Source organism: Mastomys coucha, unplaced genomic scaffold (genome assembly GCF_008632895.1).
Source record: "Mastomys coucha isolate ucsf_1 unplaced genomic scaffold, UCSF_Mcou_1 pScaffold8, whole genome shotgun sequence".
Classification (NCBI taxonomy): domain Eukaryota; kingdom Metazoa; phylum Chordata; class Mammalia; order Rodentia; family Muridae; genus Mastomys; species Mastomys coucha.
Window position 1 is genome coordinate 58,835,853 of NW_022196914.1, and position 17,654 is coordinate 58,853,506.

General features: G+C 44.1%; 1 protein-coding gene across 3 annotated transcripts in view; it reads right to left on the reverse strand.

The window, feature by feature from the left end:
- The window catches only part of Arhgef28 (Rho guanine nucleotide exchange factor 28), a 302,649-nt gene extending 300,139 nt beyond the window's left edge, over positions 1–2,510 (reverse strand). For 2 of the 3 annotated variants that reach the window (XM_031359805.1, XM_031359808.1), the window contains exon 1: positions 2,289–2,510. In XM_031359805.1, coding sequence (XP_031215665.1) covers positions 2,289–2,319 — 31 coding nt within the window. In that variant the 5' untranslated portion in view covers positions 2,320–2,510. Of the gene's footprint in view, positions 1–2,048; positions 2,150–2,288 lie in introns of those variants that run through there. The other variant, XM_031359806.1, reaches the window with a different exon arrangement.
- Positions 2,511–17,654: the final 15,144 nt, after the last annotated feature.

Below are 17,654 nucleotides of genomic sequence, written 5' to 3' on the forward strand. Positions count from 1 at the left end.
TGTAGGCTCTATTTGACTCTCCCATTCATCAGCAAAGAAGGGGTTTCCAACATTTACCTTATTGATCTTTTCTTCTTAAGAATCAAGACTGGATCACAAACTGTGGCCGAACTTGGTTAAGAGCCTAAGTACTGATTTTATATAAAATGCTTAATCTTAAAGTAATAGTGTGGTCGGCCACTTAACACCCACTTAGGTTTTCTTCTCTTCTCACATGGCATAGAAAGGGGAGGGCCACATGTATCAAAGCACCTATGAAATCCCTGTCCAGTGGAAGTCTTAGCCACAAGAATAGTTTCTTAGGAGAACACGGGAAGAAAATATTTCAGAATTTTCCAAAGTATCCCCATTTAAAATATATAGTGAAACCCTACCAGGGCTAATGAAATTTCACAGAGCCGTTGTCACCGACTCTGGTTTCCTTCTGTCCCTTTAAGCGTTTCTTAACTGCATAGAGGCAGACGGTACTTCAGAGGAAAGTCCCTCAAACACACCTGTTAGGCAAACTGCTCGCCGGCCGTTGGCCTGGCTGTGCAGCCTTGATAAAGGGGAAAACAGTCCAAAGCAGAACAAACACTGATTCTCTGCTCTCCAGTCTCATGTCACGGTAGCGGGGACACGCCCCAGAGTCCCGTACCCAAGAACTAGTGCTGTGCCTCAGTGTCCCTAACCACTAAGTATCAAGGATGATCCTCTCCGAGTTCTAAAATCAAAATATAATTATGCATAGTCACCCTAAAGCCCGCATCGGAATATTACATTGAAATGCTACCACCTCTGAAAAAGGCTTCTGCAATGGTATCTGCTTTCTAACGCTCCAAAGGAGTTAGCGCTACTATTCATCAAGATTAGACAAACACCTATTTGTTTTAACATTCTCATAAAAAAAAAAAAAAAAAAAAAAAAAAAAAAAAACAAGACAGTGGTATGGAAACCTTCCCAGGAAAGGTTATCAGAGCTTGAATTATCGTGTCCAAAGTGGCTTCCACAGAGCCTACTAGGGCAAGCCTTTGATTTTGTTTGTGCTGTTGAGAATAGGCTTTCATTTATTGAGACAGCTTCAGGGCCTAAGGAACAGAGGGCAAAGTACAGAAAAGCAGTAGGTCCGTTCTTTATAACTGTATTTCTTGACTGCTTGGGTGCAGAATCAAGGGCTCTGTCTCCACGACTTGGAGTGTGTAGACTGGCACCCGAGCAGGGGTCAGGGAGCCAGATGCTGGCAAACACAGATGTTACCCTTCCCCTGGGCCCACCCAGCTGCAACCAATAGGCAGGCTCTGTGGGCTCCTAAAGTAGTCTCCCTTAGAAACCTAACTGGTGTCTGGGAAACCAGAACAGGGTTTCCTGGGTGGTCTGAACACCCAGTGTTCACAGAGCTCACAGCAAACGAGAATGCCTTCACCTGTGACCCCTACCACCCACAACCAAGTATTCCAGAGAAACTCCTGACACAAGTGCACCTATTTCCATCCAGCCCTAAAAGCACCTCCCAAACGAGATAACCAAAGATGTTTTTGTAAACTCAGCAAATGTTTCCACGAGAAATAAATGTCCTGAACTTGAGACTGACCAGCAGTCTGGGGTACACCCTCCTCCCCGCCCCCAAGCACTTAGGTGAAGCCAGCCAGAAGCACAGATGGGAAGAGGGGAGCCAGGCTTTCGAGGTTCACCCTTCTCCGGCCTCCTGCCTCTGATTTCCACCTCTTGCAACTAGCTTTGGTCGAGCTCCGCCACCTTCCGCCCCCTCCCACCCCCTCCCACTCCGCGTGCCCCAGAGGGTTAGGGATGGCCGCTGCCTCCCCTGTGAGCTTCACAGCTGCCGCCTCCGACCCTGCAGCGCCTTGCACTTGTTGCCATCCCCGGGTACCAGGAGGCGGCGCCCATTCCTCCGACTGCCCAGGCGGCAGAGTGCAACCTTTTGCCACCTCTGCGGACCCCTGCGTCCTTGGGGACCCTAGAGAAACTTTGTCCCCCGAGAACTCAGGTGGGCAAACTTCGCCCGGGGCTGCAGGGAGACAAGAGGGATGGCTCCCGCAATTAGCTTTTACCTGGAGCTGTGGCTCGGGAACGCCCGGAGACCTGGCCAGGCGTTGTCCCCGTGGCCTACCGAGGGCGACCCACCGGCCAGCGTCGCCCGGAGCCGGGAAGCCGGTCCCCAGCTGCCCACGCCCCTCCGCCCCGATGGCTGCGCCGAGGGGCGGAGCCGCCGCTCCCCCACCCCACCCCGCTCGCCCGCCGCGCCCACAGCTGGGGCCACCCCCGGCGCCCTCGGGTCCCCGCCTGCCCACCTCCGGCCAGCCGGGCTCGTCGCCGCCTCATCACATGGCCGCGCCCGCCACCGGCTCCAGGAGGAAACCTGAAGCTGCTGCGGCTCCGCAGCCCCCTCCCTTCGCGGGGCGGCGGTCGGTCGCCTCGGCTTTCCTCCCGCGGCGGGCACGGAGCGGGATCTGCTGGGCCAGGGCAGGGTTGCACCCTAGCGGCGGCGGCGCCCGCTCGCCCAGGGGGCCTCCACGCCCTAGCGGCGCCGGAGGAAGGAGCTGGCCTGTCGGCTCCTAAAGGGAGCTGTGCCAGGCCCGCGAGGGAGGCTCGGGTTGTCCTCAGCTCAAAGCCACCACACCCGGGACATAATAGTGCCCGGGTCTGTTACAATAGGAAGTACTATTTTAAAAGCTGCAGACTCCCTCTTAATTCATGAGGATGATGGAGGTTCCTCTGGCCCAAAGCTTTAAGGGCTCCATTCCCTATGCGTTTACGCAAACAGGTGCCTAAAAGGCAGCAACATTTGTTTATTTGTTTTTGAGAAAGCCATAGCCACTTTTACAAATTCTAACAATGTGAAGGGACCCCTCCCCCTTGATCTTGCAGTACCTAGACACTTAGCACTGAGTTGACACCGAGTGAAAAGTCTCGCCATTGTACAGCTCACTATAAAATAAGCTTTAAGATGATTATTCCAGCTTTAAAGATATAATTGTCTACTTTTCTTAATCCCTTTAATATTACCTTTATTTTTCTGAAGAAGACGGACTGACTACATGGACAGGAGAGATGCGGTGGCCCTTCCCGAATCATCACTGCCAGATGCCTGGGCCACCCTCCTAACACATGTGTTTAACCAGAACCAGAAGAATGGCAGGGTGGAAAAAAAAACAAAAACAAAAAAACAAAAAAACCTTCAGGGTCTGAGGTCTTTAGCCCAGTCTTAGGGCTAACGGTACCCTTCCTTCTTTATAAAGGACCTGACATTGGTCTTGCGCTATTGACTCTTGATTGTATCTGCTGATCTCTCACCGCAGAGCCTTAGGCCCCAAAGAACAGCCTTCTCCACTGAAGAATTCCAAGGTCTTGAAGATAAAAAATAAAAGCAATAATACTCTTTTCGAACATCAATATTTTCAATGTGAAAAAGTCAACTGGAGATTGGCTGAATCTACACACCACACAAAAGCAGTTTTTGGTTTTTTGAGACAGGGTTTCTCTGTGTAGCCCTGGCTGTCTTGGAGCTCACTTTGTAGACAAGGCTGGCCTCGAACTCAGAAATCCACCTGCCTCTGCCTCCCAAGTGCTAGGATTAAAGGCGTGTGCCACCACTGCCCAGCTGGAAAAGTTCTTTTTTTTTTTTTTTAAAGATTTCATTTTTATTTATTTTATGTGTATGCATACACTGTATGCTGTACAGATGGCCATGTGTGTGGCTGCTGTTGATCTCAGGACCTCTGCCGGCCCCACTCACTCCGGCCAGCTCACTTGGGCCTCACTGGCTCCAGTCCCGCTTGCTCCAGTGTAATTTACTGCAGCTGTCTTCAGAAGCACCAGAAGATGTCCCATCTCATTAGGGGTGGTTGTGAGCCACCATGTGGTTGCTGGGATCCGAACTCAGGACCTTCGGAAGAGCAGTCAGTGCTCTTACCCGCTGAGCCATCTCGCCAGCCCTGAAAAGTTCTTAAAAGAAGTCTTTGTTGATCCCTCTGTTGCTGTTGTTCTTTTGTTTCGTTTTCTTTTCTTTTCTTTTCTTTCTTTTTTTTTTTTTTTTTTTTTTTTTTTTTTTTTTTTTTTTTTTTTTTTTGTTGTTGTTGATTCTGTCATATATAGCTTGAAAAAGGCAAAGAATTGTGGGAAGAGAAACAGGTATTGTAAGACATTAGCCCAAGGCTCTTCCACACTAAAAGGGGGTGGGGGGACTGTCCTTAATGCTCTCAGCACGATTGTAGAGGACATGTAACCTCACCGACTGCAGTTTTCTTGCTCTCTCTCAAGCACTGAGCCGTGATCAATATTTAAGTAAGTACTTGGCTTTCAGCTTCTCTAGGTTCAAACTCTAAGCCGCAGGCTTCTGCAACCTAGAGAGACGCTGGTAACTACCCGAGGCAGAAAGCTATCCCTTGTGTAAATAACCGTTTGCATCTGCTTGATTTCGATTCTGCAGATACGGGTCCCTCAGGACACACTGGGACTGAGCTGGGCTGGAACTGCATGTGTTTAGAATTCAAGCTCTCCTATTCTCAGGCCACAGACAAGAAACATTCAGCCAGGAAGCAAGCAGGTGGGTAATTCCACTGGCATCCGCCCAGCTTTCCCATGAGTCCTCCGCATCCCAGTTCATCTGGCGGTCCAACCTCCATTCATCCTCAACCTTTATTCTACACACTCTTCCATAAGTCCCCTCTCCACGGTTCTGCTTTCTTCCATCCTCTGACCTTTGTCTTATCACACAGCACAGCACCTGCCTATACTTGCTGTCATACGAAGGACTATTAAAATTCTTACTCTGTCTTCAAGTTGCCCTTTTGAGGACAAAGAGTGTTGCTTCCCTGGTGATCCCCAGTCCTGGCCCAGGGCACCTGGGGGAATATTGGATGTTAGTTATTTTTGTAAATCAGTGGAGAATGTCCACCACAATTTGCAAACATTAGTGGATTAGAATTAGTTCCAGTTCCGTTACCACCTAATACTTCCCTCTACTTTATTTCCTTTGCTAATAATTCTGAGAACATGAATAAATAAGTCTGGGAATAAGCCATGGGCCTTAAATGATCAACCAATACACTGTTCTCAGCAAGTTTCAGTGCCTTAAATGAAAGCTTGCTCTGGGAAGGTGGCCAGTTTGTCAGGGAATGGAGCAAACCCCAGAATTAGAAATAGGATGACCTTGGGCACATCCAAACTTTCTAAGCCTTCATTTCTTTGCCTGTAAAATATGACTGGTTTCTTCAATCACCATGAAAAAAGAAAAGCCTGACAGTGAATGCAGAATAAAATGGCATGGACTCATGATATCGTGGTTAGCAATATTTCAGAGTACAGAATATTAGAACACTTCTTTTCTTAAAATATTTATTTAGTTTTTAATTATGTGAATGTGTGTGTGCCATATGGGGGGTGTGGGGGTCTGTACACTTGGGGATGTAGTTCCTGCAGAAGTCAGAAGAGGGCTGTATATCCCTTGGAGCTGCAGTTACAGTTGAGCCACCTGGTGTGGATTCTGGAAACTGAACTCTGCTTGTCTGCAAGAGCATACTCGCTCTTAACCACAGTCGTCTCTCGGGTCCCCACTTAAATGTCAGACTCCCAGTGAGAAACTAGTTCTGAGCTGTACACGTTTCTTCTGTCTAAAGTTAGGAAACACAGAGAAAAGAGGCTGTCCTAGGTAGGTAGGGGTCTCATCGCTGTGATGAAACACCATGGCCAAATCATGGGGAGGAAAGAAACAGTTCATTGGACTTAGGCTTCCAAATTGCTGTTCATCACTGAAGGAGGGGAGGAGAGAAACTCAAGCAGGGCAGAAACCTGGAAGCAGGAGCTGATGCAGGGACCTCAAAGGAGTGCTGCTTATAGCCGGCTCAGCCTGCTTTCTCATACAACCCAAGACCACCGGCCCAGGAGTAGCACAGGCCGCAGTAGCTGGACCCTTCCACATCAATGACTATAACCAAGAAAATGGCCCTATATATTTACCTTTTCTCAGTTGAGATTTCCTTTTCCCTGATGACTCTAGCTTGGATCAAGCTGAAAACAAACAAACAAACAAAAAAAGCACGGAGGACAACATGCTCAAAACCAGGAGACAGGCCGGAAGTGGAACACTGTCTGAACAAAATATTGTTGCCTTCAGTTAATCCTTCAGCTAATCTGTAGGGACCTAAAACTCTAACATTAAAATTTTGTTGCCCCTTTATTGCCACTTTTTAAAGTAACATTTTTAAAATGAACTTTTTATGTAAGTACACCGTGTAATGGGTTTTGTAATGGACTCTGTGTGTGTGTGTGTGTGTGTGTGTGTGTGTGTGTGTGTGTGTTTATGTTCACTGTAGTTCTCTCTTCTGGCTTCAGATTGCTACCTCCTGGAGGTAAAAAGCCTTGACCCCAGGACTCCACACTAGACCAGAATCTCCAGGGATAGGGCCCAGATTTGTAAGTTCCCCCAGGGGATTCCAAGGTCTAGACCAAGTTGAAATCAATTGGAAGAAAGGAACTGAATTTGTTGCCAGTATGGAAGAATGAGACCCAACCTTCAATGACAAAATGGTGACACAGCCCTCTCATGTTTCCCAATGTTGAACAATCCAGTCAGAACAGCAGCAGGTGCTCATGAATCCTGCTGGGATTTGTTGAACGGCACATTCTTTTTTAATATCATCTGACGGCTGCAATACTGAATTTCCAACAAGTTTCAGAGGTTGCCCACCTACCTGGTCTCCATATCAACTTGCAGCTTCCATACCATAGGGATTCAAACCCAATGTAGTAGGTCGTGTCTATAATCCCAACACTTTGGAGTCTAAAACAAGAGGATTGTCTTGAGTTCAAGGCAGCCGGGAGTACATAGTGAATCCCAGGCCAGCCTAGACCATATACAGAGAGATCCTGTCTTAAAAAAAAAAAAAAATCCACACCACGTGGTAGTGGCACATGCCTTTAATCCCAGCACTTGGGAGGCAGGGGCAGGTAGATCTCTGAGAGTTCGAGGCCAGTCTGGTCTACAGATCAAGTTCTAGGACAGCCAGGGTTATTACACTGAGAAACCCTGTCTTGAAAAACAAAACAAAACACCCAGTGATCCCTGATAAACACCTGTAACCGCCACACTGGAAAGGTGGAGGCACCAGTCTAGGTTAGATTAGCTATCTGCCTTCGATGCCCAGATTTGTTCTTGAATGTTGATACCCAGAATGTTTTTGAATAGAAACTGTCCACCAAAGAAGAGTTCTTGGTGGCTGTTAGAAGAGAAACATCCCATTGTTCTGTGTGGGATTTGTGTGCAGCTTATTGCAGGTGAGGGTCCTAGCCTTGCCAGGGAAGGCTGTGGATACACCCAGGCAAGAGTAACAGGCTGCCGAGTGCATTGGAGAAGAGAGGTGTGTGAACCAAATGTTCAAGACCAACCGGGTCTACATAGCGTAATCCTGTCTCGAAAAACAACAATCCATAAACCAAGTACAAAGTTCAAAGAAGATGTAAGAAACAGGCAGAGGAATTGTCAGTATTTGTTACAAAAGAAGTCACTACTCTGGATTTTTTTTCAAGTAATAGTAACTTCTAACTCTTCACTGCATATGTTATAATCTGTGAGTAAAAGAATAAACCATATTTAGTCAATTTTAAGTGGCTAAAATCTTTCTGGCAGGGCAAACTTCTATTAGACAAAAAGGTTTTATAACAAAGATACTTTTCAAGGCACCCAAAAAGTTTTAATTTCTCTTGAACTTAAAAACAAAACATGAACTATACAATATTAATATCTTTATCTGCAATAGTAAAGTGTGATTTTTATTTTTATTTTAATTTTTCCAGAGGGAAGGGCCTATGGAGCTGAAGTATATAGATCCCACAGAAATCTCAATGCAAGAAGTTCTCAAAGTTCATGTTCATCCCAGGTAGTTAGGAAAGCCTGTGGACCGTCCTATTATGGCTGATATTTGCATACAGCTGTCTACACGAATGGCAGGAAGGTATTAGGGAAATTATAAATACACCTCTTGAGTGAAACCAGCCCTATAAATATACAGAGTTTGGCAGTTCCCATGCGTGTTATTTGTGGAATAGTCTATGAACAATATTGTTTACCTTCAGCTAATTCCTCAGGGTCTTAAACTCTAACATTAAAGAGTGGTTCTATCTCTAAGGCCGTTTCTAAAGTGATTTAAAAATTAACTTTTTATGTAAGTATATCAAGTAATGGGTTTCATTATGGTGTGTGTGTGTGTGTGTGTGTGATACTTTGGGTTTTTTTTCCATTCTTTTCCCCCATCTTCCTCTAGTACTAGTCTTTAGTGAGAATACTATAAAGAGACTTATCCTTTGTAAGCTTGTGACTAGTGGTCCTGTCTGGACCCAATGCTGTTGTCCTAGTCCACAAATGAAAATGAAGATGCACACAGATTAAAAGGAGCAAGGCAACATTAATCTGAAGCAAAGACATAGTATGGCTCAAGTATGGAATCCAAGAGCAGAGGCCAATAGAGTGAAACCATCCAGGGGTTCTGGTCATTGCTTGGGGCTTCGTTTTATGGGCTCCAGGAGAAGGATGGGCTTGAATATTAGGGCCAGGTATTATATCAAAGATACTTTTCAAGACACCCAAAAAGCTTTAATTTCTCTTGAACTTAAAAGTAATATCTGTATCTGCAATAGTAAAGACAGAGAGAGAGAAAAAAGAGAGAGAGAGAGAAAGAAAGAATGAGAGAGAGAGAGAGAGAGAGAGATTTTCCATTTTGACCAACAGATTTGATTGTGCAAGATTGTTCTTCACTGAGTTCCTTTCCCACAATGCATCTGACTATAATCACATGTGTATGCCTTCATGAATAGGCATAAGATGGCAAAGAGGGGTTTTGTTTCCTGAAAGTTCACTCGTTGGATACTGTTTGCCTTACTGTGCATGTACTCAAATCCAATCTAGATGGAATATCCCCCATCTCCCCTTCTTGGATTTGTCTGTGTATTTGAGTAGAAACTGTCTGCAAAAGAAGCCTTCTTGATGGCTGTTAAGAAGGCAAAACTTAGCCAGGCAGTGGCGGCACATGTCTTTAATCCCAGCACTTGGGAGGCAGAGGCAGGCAGGTTTCTGAGTTCGAGGCCAGCCTGGTCTACAGAATGAGTTCCAGGACAGCCAGGGCTATACAGAGAAACCTGTCTTGAAAAACCAAAAAAAAAAAAATGCAAAACCTCCTTCTGTTGTATGTGGGATATGTGTGCCACCAATTTCAGGTAAGTGTCCTAGGTGTCTAGGTGCATTGATAGAGGAGGATGTGTGTGCATGGTACATGCAGGTTACAGTACTAGGCTGCAAGGCACATCGCAGAAGAGGGAATGTGTGTATAGCCTATGCCAAGTGGAGTTCCAGGTGGCTAAGTTATCCCCTATGCTTATCTGCTTCAACCTTGACATTCTCTAGACCAAATTATTTCATTCTTCAGATCCAGAACATGTTGGAAATTTCTCAAGGGATTCTAAAAGAAAGGAAGAAAGAAAGAAAGAAAGAAAGAAAGAAAGAAAGAAAGAAAGAAAGAAAGGGAAGGAAAGAGGGAGGAAGGAAGGAAGGAAAGAAGGAAGGAAGGAAGGAAGGAAGGAAGGAAGGAAGAGGAGAGGAGATTGTAATTATAATACTTCATTTTACAAGAAATCTTCTAAACAATTCTAATCAGTTCCTTGAAACTGAGACTTGGCCATTGATGGCTAGAGTATTGCTTTTATGAGTGATAGTCGATATGGTAACCTAAGCAAAAATTATTGTTTTCCTACCACGACCATAACCCTAAACCATGTGCAATTATTTAAATGTAAATTTTTTTCTCTCTCTCTTTTTTTTAAGATTTATTTTTATGTATGTGAGTACACTGTTGCTCTCTTCAGACACACCAGAAGAGGGCATCAGGCAACCACCCATTACAGATGGTTATGAGCCACCATGTGGTTGCTGGGAATTGAACTCAGAACCTCTAGAAGAGCAGTCAGCAGTCTTAACCACTGAGTCATCTCTCCAGCCCCTTAATGTAAATTTTTAAAATAATGAAGCAGACCTTCCAGCCTCACCTTGCACCATCCATCAGAGAGTGGCTTGGCAAGTTGCTACTGGACACCTACTGCAGGATGCTCCTCAATGCTGCTTCAAAAGGTTTTGTTTAGAGAAGGGATCACCTTCCGTTACTCTCTGGAATACAAGGATGGCTCGGCATGGAGTCTAGGTTTAGACTCCAGCTCAGGCTTTTACTCGTTCCTTTCCATAAGTCAGTTCCCACATATTAGACACTCTGTTCTTTTCTCACGTTCCCAAAAGGACTGCCTAGAAGTTGCTGGGTAGACCAAGGTGGACTCAGTAATTCTCCTGCCTCACCAGTGCTGGGATGACAAGTGTGTGCGACAGTATGTGAGCCTCAAAACACCAACTTTGATTGTGGCCTCTCACCCTTCAAGAGGTACAGATCTTTTTGACTATGAAAAGCTAGAAAATCTTAGCCTTGATCCACCTGAGGAACCACTGAAGTTTACCAAGAAGTCTATTACAGGATACTCAGAATATGATTGTTGACTACCCCGGGGTGTGTGTGTGTGTGTGTGTGTGTGTGTGTGTGTGTGTGTGTGTGTTTTCATTCCTGCCAAAATGGCTACAGGTGATTTCTAGTTATAATCTACTTCTTAAATATTAAGCCAATTTAACTCCCCACTTTTGATCTCCTGGGCATAACTCCACAAGACAGAACAAATAGATCTTTCCAAATGCACACCGTGTGTATGTATCGTCCATCAGTCATCAGATGCTCCAGAGGGCTCCAGTGTGGGCGGAACAGAGAACTACATGTACCCAGTGTTTTTCTAATTCCCTAACAGCTGTCCAACATTGATATGAACATGTTAAATCCGAGCCTAAAGCAACCTTTCATGGTTATATAATAAAAGCCCTTTAAAAAGAGTTAATCATTGAGACACTAATACCATTTTAATTAGGGTAGCACAACTAGTCACTGATTATACCTGTGGGAAATAATGGGTGTACAACTGTCACATGGGCTGTAATTACACTGAGGCTTCTGGTGACTGGTGACATGACAAATGTGAGAATGGGGCCCTGATGTTCTGCACATGATGTCATCTGAACACTGCTTAATGCAGGTATGGCTCTGGGCAGCTCTTACTCATTAGAAATGATCCAGGTCCTGTTTTTCTATTCACAAAGGGCAAGCAGAGGAAGAGATGGAAGAAGAAACTCTACAGACAAAATGGGGATGGATCTGACTCCCTCCCCCACAAAACGTTCTATAAGGCATTTCCCCTAAGCTCCACAAACTTTATTTACATACATTTGATACCTTCTGACATAGATTCTAAGATTAAATCAGTTCCCAGATCTCAGAATTTTTGACTAGCCTTCCTTAACTACCCTGCAGTTTCTCAAGCTAACTTAGAAGACCTAGACGCAGTTAAAGGCAATAAGCCACTAGTGTTCTTACTAGCTACTGTTTTCAGTTCTGACAGATCTGCCCTTACTTATTGGTGTAGCTTTGTCTCTAGCACTCAAAGGAGGCAGGCAGGGCATATAAGCTTACAGAGACATTCATATTTCAACCCAGCTGGACCAACTTAACAATTATATGTGATGTGCAGAGGAAAACTGCACACTTATAACTATAAGCACTCACATTGGAGAGAGAGAGAGAGAGAGAGAGAGAGAGAGAGAGAGAGAGAGAGAGAGAGAGATTAAATAACCTAATGCTATACCCCAAAGTCTAGAAAAACATAACTCCAATCCAAATGACTACAAGAAATAAACAAAAAAAGATTCTTCTAGCCCCCAAGTAGATTCACAAAGTAAATAGACAGTTCTCAAAAGAAAAAGACAAGAGGCCAATAAATATTTTTAAAATGCCTGATCTCCTTAGACATCAGAAAGATGCAAATTAGAATTACTTTGAGAGTCTGTCTTGCCCCAATCAGAATGGTTAATGTCAAGGGAAAGAATACTAGTGAGGATTGGGAGAAAGAGAAACAGAGTCCCTGCCATAGGGAGTGCAAACCAGTACAGCCACTGTGGAATTCAGTATCATCATTTCTAAAAGGAGGAGGAGGAGAAGAAGAAGAAATCTAAAATTGGAACTACCTTATGACCCATACCCTATGACTGTATAACTCCTGGGAATAGATCCAGAGGAGTCTAAGTCTTACTACTAAAGTGCCTGTACACCCACTCATGTTTAGGCTTTCGTTATGTACAGTAGCTAGAAGGAGCCTAGGCCACCAGTAGTTGAACAGATAAAGAAAATATGGCATACAGATGACATGGAGCTTCTGTAGAGAAGAGGGCCAGGTGGTAGGGGAAGAGGATAAGAGAGGGAAGTAGGAGGGGAATTTGCGGGGACCTGTGTGCCAGTAGGAAGTGAAAAGAAAGGAGGTAGGGGAGGAAAGACAAAGCATGCTTGGAAATGTCATGATGAAACCCATTATTTTCTATGTTAATTTTGAAATTTAAAAAAGAGAACTATAGCATTTAGCTTCAGAATTTAAAAGTAGTTCATGAACAACGAAAACCAAGATAGTGTATGAAAGAAAAATAAATTCTTAATAGTATACTGTGACGATGTGCAAGGAGAAAATTATGTATCTGTAAAACAAGAACAAGTCACTGAAGAAGGAGTTATCAGAGGACAAGAAAATATCTTTAGAAATTAAAAATGTGACATAGTAGCCGGGCGGTGGTGGCACACGCCTTTAATCCCAGCACTTGGGAGGCAGAGGCAGGAGGATTTCTGAGTTCGAAGCCAGCCTGGTCTACAGAGTGAGTTCCAGGACAGCCAGGGCTATACAGAGAAACCTTATCTCGAAAATCAAAAAAAAAAAAAAAAAAAAAAAAAAAAAAAAAAAAAAAAAAAAAAAAAAAAAAAAAAAAAAGTGACATAGTAAAACTTTAAAATCTAACACAGGGTCAGCAATAAAGGTATAGAAATATCCCAGAAAGCTGTGTTATTATTTTTAAGACAAATGAACAGGGTTGGGGATAGAGCTCAATGGTATAGCACTTTGCCTCCCAACTTGTTTCTCTGTTCTTTCTCTGTGTCTCTCTGTCTCTGTCTGTCTGACCTACACACACACACACACACACACACACACACACACACAGAATATGTGAAACAATTTTTAAATCAATATTAATCTCACCTGTCCAACAACCCACTAAATGAAATTCCAGGTGAAGAAAGAAAAAGGAATGAAAGAAATGATTAAGGAACAAAGTTCCTTATGTCTTATAGCTGGATCTTATGAAGGCATTTCTCAGTTGAGGTTCCCTCCTTTCAGAGAACTCCAACTTATGTCAAGTTGACATGAAAGTAGCCAACACGGTGTACTTCTAATAGATCTTCAAGCCCTGTAAGAGTGTGAAGATACACTCACAAGACTGTTTTCTCTGCAACATTTTTGAAACAGCAAAAATCAGAAACAATGTAATTGTTCATATAGTTGTGTGGTTAAATAAATCACATTATGCAGTCCTTTGAAAACTAATGTGGGGCTGGAGAGATAGCCCAGGTTGAGAGCACTTTGCTGTTCTTCTAGAGGACCAAAGTTCTGTTTCCAGGACCCATATTGGGTAGATAGGGTGGAAAGATAGCTCATAGCTACTTGTATCTCTAGCTCATGTGGGAACACATAAATTAAGAGTAAATAAAAATTTTAATAAAGTAAATTAAAAGTCAGAAAGTGGGCATGGTGACCCATGCCTATCATCTTAACATGAGGAAAGCTAAAGCAGAAAAACTGAGGGTTTAAGGCCAACCTGGGCCACGGAGCAAGACCCTGACTTAAAAATGTAACAATGGGGTTGAAGAGAGTCCTCAGTGGTTACACACTGTTCACCTAGTGGTATTCCCAGAGATCCAATCTCCGTTCCCAGCACCCATGTTGGGTTGTTCACGATTGTTGGTAACTCCAGTTCCAAGGGACCCTATACCTCTAGCCTCTGTGAGCACCTGCACTTATATGAACATACTCACATATAAGTACACACATATACACATAATTTAAAAAATAAATCTTTTTTAAACACACAAGAAATAAATAGCAAGGGACTAGAGGCACAGATCTGTGGTCAAGACTCCAATATTACAGACTGAAAAAAAATGAGACCAGTGTGCATGGGTGTCTATGTTGTTTACAGATGTGTTTACAGATATGCTGTAGCTGGCCTAGAGCACCAGTGAGAAGCAAATGACACAGTGATCTCAGGAGGAAAATGAGACTCAGGGTTAGTGACCAACTTTTAACTTACTTTTAAAACAGAAACAGTTTTGTTCTTAAACAATTTCATATATTACCTAGTGCATTGAGGGGTAATCTTTCCTTTCCACCCACTCTTACCTCTCTCTCCTCCCTATCAACATTGTCCCATCCCCCCATCTCCCTTTCCCATTTTCATGTCTTCTTGTTTTGCTTTGTGACTTTATGGCTTTAACTCTGGCCATCTCTGCAGCCATGGATATAGAACTGTCCTTTGAAGCCTGATGAGCTTACTAGTGTGTATTTCCCCTATGCCAGAATCCTTCAGTAGCCAAAAGTTCAGCAGGGATATGTAGAACCCTATGAGCCCCTTCTCCACTCATGACTGATAATCGACCCATCCAGTCTTGCACAGGCCCAGTGCAAGCCACTGTAGCTGCTGTTGAATTCTTGATCGCAATGACTATGTCATGCACAAAAGATGGCATTTCACAGCCTGTCTCCTTGTCTTCTGGCTCTTACATTCTTTCTACCCTTCCTTCAAAGATATCCCTAGACGTAGAGGGGTTGTACAAATGTCTGCTTTAGGGAATAGCACTCAACTTCTTACTCAGCACTTTGAGCAGCCAAGATTTTCTGCATTTATCACCAATTATTATAATGAGAAGCATTTGTCTGTGGATATAAAAAGAAATATTTAGGAAGCATTTTGGTGCACGTCAATTAAGCTACCCACCCCCTAGGGCCTATGACTTCCCCAAATGTGGCTTTTTTTTAGCCAGGTTTACAGGATCCAGTTCAAAATCTTCATATGCTTTTTTTAGTTTTTAAGATCTTGAGCAATAAAAAAAAAATATTTAAAATATTATAGAAAGAAAGAGTAAGATTTCCCCCTTTATTATATTTCCAAGAAAAGGCAGAAATTATCCTGAATCAGGAGAAAAAGAAGATAAAGGTCTTGGGTAAAGAAGGACTCTGAGTCCTGGGTGGGAGTAAGCGTCAAAGGACCATGCCTGCCCAAGAGCCCAAGAGGGCAGGAGGACAGACACATACAACACAAAGGCCTCCTGTGTGCGCATTAAGGTCTGGGAAGACCGATGAAGCTAAGAGTGGCTGAAACTGTTTCTTGGAGGAAAATGGCAACTGAAAAGACAGCAAGGTTTCACAAAGGCAGCAAGGAGAAACCAGTCAGACCATCAGTGAGCGTAACACCTTGATTCTAATAAGCATGCATCACTGACAAAGGTTCTAGAATGGTCTACCTACATTACACGGGATTAGAACGTGACTGTCTAAAACAACAACAACACAACCCAAATAGCAACAAGGAGAGAGTCAACTTTCCATTTTCTCAAAGGCCTAGGTCGGTATCTTCACCGCCATCCGGGCCTCCTGTGTCATCATCTTTACTTCCGGTTCCTGTCTTCAAGTTAGCGCAATTGCGAGATGATTGTTAGAGCATCGGTCATTATACCTGTGTTCTTCCAAGCAGAAGGAAAGGACGTATTTCCTAGTCTAGTTAGCCTCCTTGGCCGAGTTCCCTGGAAGCCTCACCAACGTATACTCTTGTCTCACAGGCTACCTCATCCATCACAACAAGCTAGAAACACATTTATCCACCAGGTGTTTCGCTGCTGTTCTACAGTCCTCTAGAGAGGTTCATCACTCCTCCGCTCTGCTGCCCTTATCTACATACAGTTTACCATAGACTTTCCATCCATGTGCCTGTGGCCTTGAAGACAATGCTATAACAATAGCTACCACACTATGTTTCAGTTGGTTGTTTATGCTTTTGCAGATGCAGAGCCGAAGTGGTTGATTAAAGGGCAGACTAGACTCTGCCATTGGGCAGAATTGATATTCTGTTTCCCTGCTCCTTAAAGACAAGTGACTGTAACTCAGTTGGACTTCCCTCACCCTTAACATGAAGACGCTCATAGGAGTTGCCAGTGTCTATATAATACTGATGTCCATTTTGGAAACTTGAAGACCACCTGGCAGTCTTTTAAGAATTCTTCAAGAAACCAGCATGCAAGCCAGTGAATGCCACCCTCATCGTTGTGTCTAAGTCAGGTGGGAAGCTGTAGAAATCCATTCCCAGGGATACGTGGCATTGCAGGATTCTCCTCATGAGCACTCTAGGGCCAGAGACACCATTGCTGTTCTTTTCTGTGCTCATATGTTAGAGCTTAATATTCACACTAGCAAAGATTCCTTAAGGTGCACTCTGTCCCGAGGGCTTGTGGGAGGGATTTCCTGGCAAACTCCTGTGAGGTGGTTTCTTTTAGTAACAGATGTGGCACTACATTCAGCCTGGCCAGGACTAATATGAGTCTTGTCCTTATAGAAGTTTACCTGTGCGCAGCAATGAAGTTCTGTGTCTTGCACAGATGCTGCAAAAACTCCTCAGACCATTTGCACAAGTCTTGCATAAGCCACATCTCTAAACTTCAGGCATAGCCCTAAGCATTTGATGGCACCTCTCTGCCACTCCCCCAGCCTGTCATCATTTGCCTCTCTCTACCTCATGACACATACCTACTGCAGCACTGAATTGCAAAGTTCAAAAGGACTCATTTCTTCTCTGATACTCTGCCCCCGTCCACAAGCTCCTGCCCAGCTGTTGCCTATTGTTAAGCAGAGCCAGTGCTTTCTGGAAAGATGGGGCCCTAAACAGACACATCATCACTCAGAGATTGATTGAGCGATTCTGGTGCATTCTGGGAAATTCCTCGCAAGGTGTTCTATTAAGTACCTCTCCAATTCTGTCCTTGAGAAACACTTGTGTGAACAGCCCTCTATTCTAAATATCGTGTTTTGCCAGTCAGTATGGTCCTGATCACCATTCTTAGTCACCTATTCCTATGGAGGAACTGTACCATGAACCTCAGCCTTAGACCCAGAATAATAGCATTTCATATTCAGACATAATGTATAGCTGGCACAATTCTAAATTCCTACCTCACTTCACTGTTACCACACCTCCAGGAGATGCTAATAGTGCCTTAAGTCAAGGAAGAAACTAATGAGTAACAAAGCCTAGAGATAGATCAGTCCATCCTCCTATCTAAAATCCTATATGGGGAATTTTAGAAAGATCTCTAGAGTCCCACTTTTCTGAAGGTCTAACTAGCCTCAGCCCCCAGGTAGACCACTGCGACCCTGACCTGCCTGGCTTCAGCACCAGCTCCAGCTCTCCCACATCAGCTCAGCCAATGCAAATTCTGAAAACATGGCTTCTCAGACTCCTCCCAGCAGATACTCCTTACCCTGACCATCCATGCCAATCTGGGGTAGATGCCATTGGCCACACTGTCCTCTACTCTGTGCCTTTCTTGGCCTTCAGGCTTACTGTGCAGCATCCTTAGAATCTGCCTCTGGCTCTGCCTCTCTCTCTGCCTCTCTGCCTCTCTGCCTCTCTCTCTGCCTCTCTGCCTCTCTGCCTCTCT